Below are 12,410 nucleotides of genomic sequence, written 5' to 3'. Positions count from 1 at the left end.
ACAGTTCTCATTAGAGGACGCCGTGTAGCGCTCCACCTTAACGGCTATGCTTGGGTCTCAGGTAAAAGAGGAAATGCAATTAACAGACATGTCATTGGCTGCTCAGAGAGCTCGCCGTCGCCTGTTCCGCGTGGCCGGCGCCGGCGCTAGGGAAACGCTTACATCAGCGTCCGGCTAGGACGCCCGTCGATCGCCGGCAAACGCCCCAGGGACGCGGAAACACGCCGGAGCGTGAACGTGACTGGGTTCCCGTTAAAACGATTCGCCGCTGCTGCTTACCTTGCTGCTGCAGTCTTTGTCGAAGAAAATGTCAAAGTAGCCGACGATTGCCTGGAATGAAATATGAGAGGGCTGTTAGGAAGTGACATTACATTAAACCCCTGGACTTGTTTGGTTAAACTGGTCGGTGGTACAGTATGTACAGTGCTGGGAAGGCTACAGTATAGCTGTGAGACTCGCATGTGGAACATAGACAATGGAAATGCAACTTCAAGAACTAGTGGGGAAAAAAAATGGGGGAAAAAAAGATATAAGAACAACCAGAATAGTGTGGATGTGTGCGTAGCCTAGAACCGCAATGGCGTGCCAGCCAGCCGGCCTATGGTGTGTTGAAGCATTGATTCCGCAGCTGTAACATAGGTGGCCATACGTTTGCTGTTGGTGAGGCGTAGGCTACAATTCACCCACATCCTATTTCTATGGGTTACCCCCACCTCTACTCTCTCCACCCTCCTAAAAACACCTTGGCTTCTTAAATTCAGCAGAGTCAACACCTGGTCCCATGTGCTTCCTCCCACCTCAACTCAAGAGGCCTGTCACCACACAAAAGAAATATAAATTACGTTTCTGTCACCAACGGCGCCGCTCATACTAGGAACATTTCGCTGACTGGCCAAAAATGGCATATTACACTAAATTAGCAGTGTTGGCTCTTTGATGTTGGCAGCGGACCTAAATTTCAACGTGAGAGTGTTCTCAAACTGCCCCAATAAAGCGGAATGAGAGGCACTACAGCTGCATACTCAGACATGTAGGCTTGTGTACACACAGTGTTACGGCCAGATGACCGCAGTGAATTTCCAAGAGATAATTTCTGCTCTCCTGATTCTCCATTAAAAAACGATGGGTGTCTACTGGCCAGGATTTTCTCTAAGCTATAAACAAATACTTGAGCTAAAAACAATTCACATGACTATATAAACAGAAATAAAACACACACACACACAGTGTTTGTGCCCGGAGGTGGCTGTTCTCAAATGTGAGGTAAACCCCCCCTCACTCACCCCCCCCAAGGGCTGTTTGCCTCTCGTCTCTCCCCCACTGAAGGAAGAGAGGTACTCTATCAATCTCAGGAGCGCACTTGTAGTGGCAACGATGCAGAACTAATAGCTTTTAATCCTGACGCAGCTGACAACTTGGAGGCCGGCTCTCGCAGACAAAGGGGAGCAGAATCAATGCAGGGGAGAGAGAGAGAGAGAGAGAGAGAGGAGAAAAAGAGAGAAAGGAAGGGGACAAGAGAGAGAGAGAGAGAGAGAGAGAGAGAGGTAAATAGACAGAAAAGAGCAAAAGAAAGACAGTATCAGTTTGATGAAGCGTGAGTCAATGAACTCTCCTTGGTGTTGGTTCTGTTTGGGACCCCGGTTATGTGACTGGATGGACTAGAAGACGAACTCTTCCCTGACATACAGCAGTACCTAGCCAGCCTTGGCCTGTCAGGGTACCTGAATGCACACACACAACATCACGGAGCCTATGTTTCACACACACTCCTCAGACCAGGGCTCCAATCAGCCTTCATCAATTCAGACAAGCGGGAGAGGGACCTCTAGCTCGAGTTAAACTGGGAGAAACGGACTCAAAGAGGATAAAAGGAGCACGTCAACCCGATGCAATTATGGCTTTTAATGAACACCACAGGGCGCTCGTTGGTGAGGTAATTAGGAAATTAGCAGTAATTGCTCGTCAGGCAGAGCAGGTTCACCTCTCACGTCTGAGGAAGAGACCCGTCCACGTCTCTCACTCCCCATGACAACGCCTCGTAAGCGAGATTGATCGTCACCTCTGCACCGTCAAGAGAATTGGGTAAAACTCAAAGAAACCAAACTCACAAACAGACCCAGAAGTTCTGGCAAGTGGTGAGACTGGACTGGAATTTGACACTGACACCCGTTTTCCTCAAATCAAGAGTGCCTTAATGCCAATTATATATTAAGCCTGAATAAAATCCAGAGTAAAGCCCAATTACCTAAAATAATTAGGGGATAATTAATTACTGACAACTAAACAAGAATAAGAATGTTCTTAATAGGCAAGCCTGAATAAAAAATAATAGTACATAAATAAATACTAGATACAAAGGTACCCTCTCACTTCCCTGACCAGCTGGCTACTAGGGGGTGTGATGCCAGACCACAGGACCTAGCTGGACTCAAGTGGTTTAGCCTGGCCAGGACAGCAATAGTCCTGGAGCACTATAGACATGACATTAATCATGACTTCTAAAAATATCCTTTCTCCTTTCACAGGGGACTGGAAAAACAATTAGCCGTTTTATTCCGATTGAGATTTTATTTCCATTAATGAATTTTCTTCATCTCCTATACAGTATGTTGATATGTTCAATAGTACACCACTATGGTAATGGACAAATGAAAATGAAAAAGTTAAAACAGATAGACTAATTCCTGAGCGGCAGAGGACACGCCCACTACACTGCTGGCCCTGAGCCAAAGAGCTGGGAGCTAAAAACAAGACCCCCAATCCGCTACTACTACACCAGCACCAGGGTCTCGATGGGGGAGAGAGGTGGGAGGGGGGGGTGGAGAGAGAGAGAGCAAGAGAGAGGAAGAGGGAGGGAGGACTGATGTTTAAAAAAATATATTAAAAAAACCTCTACTGTATTATCTGCAAATAACAGGACAAATCAAATGAGCGCGTTTGGTTTTCATCGGCGTTTAGCCCTCTGCCCCGGGATCTGTTCCGGGATCGGCGGCGAGGGCCTGGCTACCCGACACTGGCCCCGCGTTGGAGGAGGAGGAAGAGTAGGGGGCTTCCGGTACGCCCCCCTCCCTACGCTCCCGGGGAGGAAGGGACGGGCGAAAATTAATAATTATCATCACGGATAACACCAACAGGGAGCAATTCATCATCGCTCCACTCTCGGCCTGGCCACGTGTCAGCGCGCCGCGTGGCTCGGCCAGATACTATTATACAGCGTTGGGGCGGGTGGGGGGCTGTTGAAAGGGGGAGGGGGGGGTGGGGGGTAGGAGGGGGAAGGGCTAATGCGCTTTTGATGGGGTTTATCCAGGCGTGGAGGCTTCACGCACGGCCACCTCACGGGCGGGTTAGTGTGAATGTGCCCCCCCCTCCTCCTCCCCCCCTCTCCTCTGAGCCCAGTGCTCCTCTGGCGCTGTTGAGCAACCGCCACGCACCTCCTCGCTCCGCACAACACCTCCTCCTGCTGTTCCGCCGCAGTGCCGGCCATACGCTCACACACAAACACACACACACACACACACACACACACGTTTGCACACAACGCAAGGCTGAGGTTTTAATGCTCGAGGTGCAAGTTTACCAAAAGAATAACACAGAATATAGTACACTAAGGCTCTCAGTGAAAAGCAGGATTGAGATAAGGCACTGTGGCTCCATGGCTCAACATACTGTAGAAATCTCTAGCCGGTGTATTTCACTGATAGGACAGCCCATCTTATCTTGTTTTGTAAATCAGGATCATCACTGCTTTGGGACTCTTCTTTCACAGTCGAGGGACAGCAATCTCAGAACACATACTGTACAGAATATTGGTTGGGGATTCATTGGGTTCTCTCTCTCTCGCACGCACGCACGCACGCACGCACGCACGCACGCACACACAGTGAGTGATCCTGACAAATAACCTGGGGAGAGGATTTCACAATTCTGCTCTTATTGCGCTTAAAACGTCCTTGGGAGTTCTCTCTGTCTGCTTGGAAGGCCGCGTTTTCCATACTATTTACGGAGATGGAGAGCGGGCGAGAGATGAGTCACGCAGAAGTGATTTTCCGTCAAGGCAGCCAGACTACCTTCTCAGTGGAGAGAGAGAAAGGGGTGTTCAAATGAATTAAAAACAGACGCCTTTATTCTCCCCAATCATTTTTCATGTGGACCTGGAGGTCAGAAAAGGTTTTGTGGCTAGTGGCTACTCTTTTTTTTTTTTCCTTCAATTTACACTTGTGAAATTCCCCACCAGTGATCCAATGTACCTGTACTGATTAAATATGGCGGAAAAAAAAAAACACAAAAGAGTAGCCTACCTGATAGGACAAGTGGATACTATTAAGTACGACTACTACTACTCCTACAACTTTGTAGCTCATAAAATGTATTACTGTTATTCATCACCCTAGCCTTGAACAGTCAAAAAAGTCAAAAATGCCAGCCAGTTGCTACGTTGGCACTTCCTCAAAACTACAAAAACACACAACCTTAAAACTACAGTATAAACATGCTGGTCAATAGGGGTGTGCATAGCCTACACAAGGAGGGAGAGGGAGAGGGAGGGAGAGGGAGGGGGGTAAAACAGGAGGAGATGGAGATAAAGATAGGAAGATGGGAGGCGGAGAGAGGTACAAACAAAGAGAGAGATACAGAGAGAGAGGTACAGAGGGAGAGAGGTACAAACAAAGAGAGAGATACAGAGAGAGAGGTACAAACAGAGAGAGAGATACAGAGAGAGAGGTACAAACAGAGAGAGAGATACAGAGATAGAGGTACAAACAGAGAGAGATACAGAGAGGTACAAACGGAGAGAGAGATACAGAGAGGTACAAACAGAGAGAGAGATACAGAGGGAGAGAGGTACAAACAGAGAGAGATACAGAGGGGGAGAGGTACAAACAGAGAGAGAGATACAGAGGGAGAGAGGTACAAACAGAGAGAGATACAGAGGGAGAGAGGTACAAACAGAGAGAAAGGTACAAACAGAGGGAGAGATACAGAGGGAGAGAGGTACAAACAGAGAGAGATACAGAGGGGGAGAGGTACAAACAGAGAGAGAGATACAGAGGGAGAGAGGTACAAACAGAGAGAGATACAGAGGGAGAGAGGTACAAACAGAGAGAAAGGTACAAACAGAGGGAGAGATACAGAGAGAGAGGGACAAACAGAGGTACAAAGAGAGAGAGAGAGAGAGAGAGAGAGGTAAACTGAGAGAGAGGTACAAACAGAGGGAGAGAGATACAGAGAGAGAGAGATACAAACAGAGGGAGAGAGAAAGGTAAAAACAGGAGGAGGCGGCAGGAGAGAAAGAGAGGTAAAAACAGATTTAAAAAAAACGGGAGGTAAGGAAGAGAGAGGGACAGAGAGAGAGAAAGTAAAATTGGAGGAAAGGAGGCAGGGGAGAGAGAGAGAGGTAAAAACAGAGGTGGAGAGAGAGATAAAAACAGTGTAGGGAAGGTAGGGGGAGAGAGAGAGAGGTAAAACATAGAGGGAGAGAGGGGGTATTTGTCTTGAGCGAGTGTGGCGCAGACGCAGGGTTGCTCTGTTCGTTTAATGCAAGGCTAGGCAGCGGCGCTGATGAATGGACTGTCGACAGGAGAACAAAAGCGGGCGCTCCATCACGGGGGCCAGGCGCAGCCCCAGCCCCCCCCCCAGACCCCGCCTCTCCTCCCAACGCTCCCTGGATCTCCTCTGCCCCTACTAACGCTCCCTGGATCTCCTCTGCCCATCCTAACGCTCCCTGGATCTCCTCTGCCCATCCTAACGCTCCCTGGACCTAGAATCAGTTCACACTCCAGATCCTCACCCTTAACACTCCAGATCCTCACCCTTAACACTCCAGATCCTCACCCTTAACACTCCAGATCCTCACCCTTAACACTCCAGATCCTCACCCTTAACACTCCAGATCACCCTTAACACTCCAGATCCTCACCTCAAAGTCTTACCACAGATCACAATTCACCAGTGGCTTTATCCCATATAATCCTCTTGGTGATTTGCCAAATCTCCCTTTTGTATCTATTATATTCACAGGAACAGAAATACACTCGTGCACACACACACACACACACACACACACACACACACACACACACACACACACACACACACACACACACACACACAACCATTACTCACAGCAGTGCTACCATCAGTGTCTCACCTCTCTCTGAACCAGGTCCCAAATATAACCAGGTACTGTAACAACCCCCAAGAAGTGGAACAAAGACGAAAAAAAGGTGGATGTTTTCAATTACATGGCATAGAAGCCAGGGGTGTAAAAAATAATAATAAAAAAAATGAAGAGGATGTTTACCGGTCCCATTAAATCCAGAGGGCCGAACGGGAGCACAGACAGATAACAGGCTATCGATTACCCATTAAAGCAATACAGGAGATAGTGGCGGCAACAGTTCACAAAGCTCTCTCCCGGCACAATAGGCCTGTCCTGACGGATGAGCGCTCAGGCTGGGAGAGAACAGCTCTTCAGGGCTCCACGGCCGCTCTCTGGAAGACCGGGGCGAGAGAGAGCCCAGACCAGGCTCCCTTCACAGAACCCACTGTTGAGACTACCTACCAGACCTGGGCTTGAGCTGCTCGCTGGTGTGACACACACACACACACACACACACACACACACACACACACACACACACACCTGCTTCACACACACACACAGTTGGAGGATTCCTTTCTCATTGCGGCGGCTGGTGTCACAGGTCTGCTACTTAAGTGTGTGTCGTGTATTGATCATCCATTAATTCAGGCTTCTGCACCACTGAGAGACAGCCTGTGTTGTGCGTGTATCTTAGCTCAGGCCGTGTGTGTGAAGCACTCTCCACATACAAGCAGCACCTGATACTGGCATTCATCTACCACCACACCTGGGGATCAATCCTCCTCACGCCTGACAACCCTGATCAATGCACTAGATTAAAGTGCGTGTGTGTGTGTGTGTGTGTGCGCGCGCAAACTCACCGTGCAGTCCGTGCTGTCTGTTATCTTTAGACAGAAGTCTGACGCAAACTCCAGCTCGGAGAGGCACACCGAGTTACAATCGATCACCTAGGGAGAGGAGTCCACAAACAATAGTCAATTCACACACACACACACACACACACACACACACACACAAAGTATACACTGAACACATGCGCACACATAAGCATGATCGACACACACGAAAAAGTCTGTGATTTATCAAAATGGTGAAAAGCTAAAATGCATTGCCAGTGGCTATCGGCTTAAGCTTCAACAGCACATTCCCACATCCTTGCAAGGGAAAAAAAAAAACAGTAACCGTTGTGTAGGAATTCACGATTCCGTGAGAGGCTCTCAATTTTACGCCATTGCGGCCAGCCTTAATGGAATGTTATTGGATCGTATCAGGGGGAGACGGCGGACGAGAATCCATGTAATTTGGGTGAGGGAGCTGTCCATTTTTCACTGGAGGGGAGAAACTATCGATTAGAGGATTCAAATTCCATTAGATATCGCCAATGTCCCCATTCATCATGGAGGGTGCCGGAGGAGAACCTGATAGATAAAATGGAGAGTAAAAAAGAAACCAACATCTTTAATAATATGTTCTAGGACGACTACCCTTACCTTATATTATGTCCCAAAGTTCCTACTGTATGTCAAATTAGAAATTGGTGTTTTGGAGAAACAAGTGAGTTCACCTCAAAACAAACCAGGTAAGTTAACTGAGGACATATGCTAATTTCCAGATGATGTTGCACATGTGAGTGAGAGCTTCTGATGTGTGCATGGAGTGCGTGAGGTTTGTGTGTGTTTTCTCTGAGGTGTGTTCCATCTCTGTGGTGTGTGTGTTTTCTCTCTGTGGTGTGTGTACGTGCGTTTTCCCTCTGTGGTGTGTGTGTGTGTGTGTGTGTGTGTTTTCCCTCTGTGGTGTGTGTGTGTTTTCTCTCTGTGGTGTGTGTGTTTTCCCTCTGTGGTGTGTGTGTGTTTTCCGTCTGTGGTTTGTGTGTGTTCTCCCTCTGTGGTGTGTGTGTGTGTGTGTTTTCTTTCTGTGGTGTGTGTGCATGGTGTGTGCGTGCATGTTAGTGTGTGTATGTGCGTTTTCCTGTGTGTGTGTGTGTTTTCTCTCTGGTGTGTGTGTGTATTTTCTCTCTGTGGTGTGTGTGTGTGTGTTTTCTCTCTGTGGTGAATTTCTCATCAACTCTGTGAGAGCGACTCTACCCACAGGGGGGAGAGAATAATGAAGTTTCCTAAAGAGGAACTTAAACAAGGATTAGATAGATCAATCACCCAGCACCACCAGACAGACAGACACACACACACACACACACCTCCAGGGCCCTATCTCTCTCTACGACTAACACCCTCTCTCTGTCTCTGTCTCTGGCCACAACCCTTGTACCTTTCAACTCTATCCCTGCTGCTCTCTCAGGTCCACTATCACAGTATTAACTCTTAGGCACTGTGTGTGTGTGTGTGTGTGTGTGTGTGTGTGTGTGTGTGTGTGTGTGTGTGCGTGTGTGCGTGTGTGTCCACCTGTATGACTGCGGACTCAGAGATCAGCGTGTCGGGATTGAGGACCTCCACCACGGCCTCGGGCACCACGGCCTTCTTCATGCACGCCATCTTGAAGCCGTACACGTCGTCCCAGAAGGCAATGCGGTCGCGATGCTTCTGGGTGTCCCCCACCGCGGCCAGGCTGATGTTGCAGCGGTCTGGATAGACTGAGGGGACGAGACGAGAGACGGACGGATAGGTCATAGATACACCGGTCAGATCATTGCCCCTACAGTATACTTCTACAGTATCTGACCACATACTACATACTACAGTATCTGACTACGTACTACATACTGCAGTATCTCTACTACAGTATCTGACGTTTCGTTAAGGTTTTACTCAGCTGACCTTCCTGTCTCTTAAAAGAGGTTCTTCAGGATCAACCTAATGACAACGCTGTTTATTCAAAACCATTCGGCAATCTTATTTACCTGTGGGGGAATTGGGTTGGGTACACTTGGGTCCTTCTACAAGCGCACTATGAATCTAAATCTAGACTGACTAACTGGAATGAATGTGTCTGAGATTACTAACTCATTAGAAAAGGCCCTGGTGTTGAGGTTGAGGGAGTGGAGCTACGCATCCATTTCATACAGCTTGAGTAATGAGTATCCATCAAACACACACGCACACACCAAGTTACTTTGTCCCACTTTTCACACTTTCGCGGTCGATCCTGGCCTTGTTACTTAAGATTCTGAGACACACAGAAGCAAATGCATTTCCGCATTAACAGATGTATTATTCCTGACAAGACATCCGAACAAATCCCTTGACTAACACACATTAGCCACATCTCAACGTAATCAGCACACATTAGCCATTAATTCCGAATGAGCATTAAACATAAGTCTTAATGCGTTTTCCCAATGCAAAATCTCAGAAGGGGACATTTAGAATAGCTAATCTGCTTTGTGATTTGGCCAGAGCTGAAACGCTTGGAGCCATTGATGTGCCCCCTGTGAAGTGACATTACAGCCATTTGATGTCGAGCTAAAAGTGGCCCGTACCATAACAGACACACACAAGCATGCATAAGCACACTCGCACAGAGACGCACATAGAGAAACACCCCCCCAACACACACACACCAACTCCCTAACTGTACGAGAGCTGTGATAGCAGCCAAACAGGATTAGATGAAAAAAAAAAAAAAAAACTGATGGTGGGAGACAAACTCCTTCACACACACACACACACACTCACTCTCTCTCTCTCTCTCTCTCTCTCTCTCTCTCTCTCACACACACACACACACACACACACACACACAAACACACACACACACACACACACACACACACTTCACTTAAACAAATGTCCAATGTTCCCTTATCTCTAGAGCCTGTACCTTCAGTCCAGCTCATTACATTTTTAACGAGTCTCCACCTGTGCTAGACGGTAACAGTCAGTAGACATTAAGTGAGTCGAATAGGCACACACTGACTTGCACTGCAAATTCAGAGTGAGGGAGACGGAGTGATGGGATTTGGGCTGAGATTTAGATAGATATACTGATCCCCTGGTATCTACAGCACATTGTCAAACACTAGGTCGATCTTACTTAACTAGACTGTACCAATTAGGGCTGAAGAAAAACTGAAAGAAGAAGTTGGGTGTTAAACGATGCTCCAAATCACCCTGCGAAACCTGTGCAGTGTCTTAAACAGTTAAAACATAAAGTATGATGTAATGAATCATGACTCGCGCACACACGCAGCAGAAAAGGAAGTGTCTATCTCATGGTCTCCTTTTGATTGGCTTAACTTTCCCTGCTGTGACCCTGTAGGTGAAAGCGTGGCTGATGAGAAACACATTCGCTCGCGCACGCACGCACGCACGCACGCACGCACACACCTTGTCACTTCATTTTTCTCGGATTACTGGAGCAAGTGAGTAATTATGAGGGCCAGGTGAGAGGGGGGTTGCTGATTGGACAGGAATGGGACAGGCCGGGGAGAGAGAAGGGGGATTCGTGGGGAGAAGGGGGAAGAGAGATGGATAGCAAAAGAGGGGAGGAAGGGTGCTATACTGTAGTGTAGATGAAGAGAGAGAGAGAGTGAGTGAGAGAGACAGAGACAGTGAGGGAGAGAAAGAGAGAAATAGTGTGTGTGTGGGTGGAGGGGGGGGGGCACACCGGCACCCCCAGATTCATGGCTTTGACATCTGCGTCCTTCTCGACTCGCTGCCCACAGCCCGTTTGTCATCGCCTCCCCCCCCTCTCCCCACAAAACCCCCGCTCCTGGTCGGCCGTGAAGGGAGGAGGAAGAGGAGAGGGAGGGAGAGGAGAGGAGAGGAGAGGAGAGGAGAGGAGAGGAGAGGAGAGGAGAGGAGAGGAGAGGAGAGGAGAGGAGAGGAGAGGAGAGGAGAGGAGAGGAGAGGAGAGGAGAGGAGAGGAGAGGAGAGGAAGGGGAGGGAGGGAGGGAGGGAGGGAGGGAGGGAGGGAGGGAGGGAGGGAGGGAGGGAGGGAGGGAGGGAGGGAGGAGGGGGTTGAGAGGAGCCGTCTCCCTGTCCGCGGCGCGGTGCCTGGCGCCCGGCGTAGCGGGACGCGTTGGGGGACGAGGGTGAGGTTAATGTGGTGTTGAGAACGAGGGAGCAGCTGTACCACTCTCTCATGTAGCTAAAACACACAGACTGCAGCACAGTGGATGGAGGGCCTAACACACGCACACACAAACGCTTGAACTCGCTTCACGGACACACTCGCGCATCCGTGCAAAAATGCTAAAATTGCGAAACGTCGCAACGACGCAAATCCCGAGCCTGAGCCTAAGGGGCGGGTTTACGGCCCGTGGAGGAGAGCATGTGGCGCTCCCTGACCTGTCTCGCGGTATTACCCAGGCAAAACCTCCGTCCGTGCCATCTCGCTTGCTCGTCATCCTCCTTTTTGCTCGTTCTCTTTCCCTCTATCACCCCTCCCTCCCCCCTTTCCCTCCGTCACCCCTCCCCCCCCCCCTCCGTCTGTCTGTCCGTCTCCAGGTGTATAACCTCTCTGCTGCCCTCTCTCAGGGACAGTAAAGCCAGCCGGGCAGAACCACTCCTGTGTCACAAATCATTAAGCCTGGTCAGTGACAGAGAGAAGATGACCAAACACACACACACACGCACACGCACATTCCGTTTGGGAAAATCCTGAAAATCCCTGTCTGAAGCCTCAACTGCGGGATGGTTTAGTGCTTAGTGAAATAAGACCCTCAGGAAAGTGTCTGAAAGAAGTGACTTCCCCCGCATCTAGAACTCTAACGTTGTTTCTCTGTGTCCCGCCACACTGACTCCTCCCTCCCACTCCGGGGGAGAGGGGTACTCTGGCCGACGCAGAGCAGCATGCGTGTCCGGCCAGAGAGGAGGGGCTGTGATCAGATGGACACACATACGTTATTGCTTAGGGGGGTCAAATCACACGTCAAGAAACCAAACTGATCTGCCACTGATGACTGCTGAGCGCTATTGGAGTAATGCTGTGCGCTATTGGCTAGGGTGTGTGTGTCTCCTCCCCACCCCGCCTATATCCAGCCACTCATGAGAGAGACATGTTGTTGCTGGAACAGCTGTGTGCGGGCCTATGGGGGCGGGACGGGATTGGGGGGGGGGGGGCGCAGCCCAGGACACGCTCACTCAACCCGGTGCCCCACCCCAACGCTTCCGCCGCCAGCTCAAGGGAACGGACACGTGACTGGCATGCTTCGGCGTAGTCAAATTCCTCCTCCGTCGTTTTATTGCGTGTGTAATTATGTTTGTCGTAATCGTACGCCTGCTGATGTTTATTTTACCACTCAGGACCGCGATAGAAATCAAACACGTTTGTGTGTTCTGCTCTGATCTGATGCATGTCTTTGACATTTCTTACTATTACTTTTATTTGGCCATTAGCCGCTCTATGAGTA

General features: G+C 49.3%; 1 protein-coding gene across 1 annotated transcript in view; it reads right to left on the bottom strand.

Moving 5' to 3' along the window:
• prmt3 (protein arginine methyltransferase 3) overlaps positions 1–12,410 on the bottom strand; it is a 39,690-nt gene that overhangs the window by 8,239 nt on the left and 19,041 nt on the right. Inside the window, exons 12-14 of the mRNA XM_084437268.1 lie at positions 8,503–8,690; positions 6,964–7,050; positions 280–330 (exon numbers count right to left, since the gene is read on the bottom strand). Of these exons, the coding sequence (XP_084293394.1) occupies positions 280–330; positions 6,964–7,050; positions 8,503–8,690 (326 nt within the window). The remainder of the gene's footprint in view (positions 1–279; positions 331–6,963; positions 7,051–8,502; positions 8,691–12,410) is intronic.

The sequence above is a fragment of the Borostomias antarcticus genome, assembly GCF_949987555.1.
Source record: "Borostomias antarcticus genome assembly, chromosome: 4".
NCBI classification, from domain to species: domain Eukaryota; kingdom Metazoa; phylum Chordata; class Actinopteri; order Stomiiformes; family Stomiidae; genus Borostomias; species Borostomias antarcticus.
This window is presented reverse-complemented; position numbering and strand designations above follow the sequence as displayed.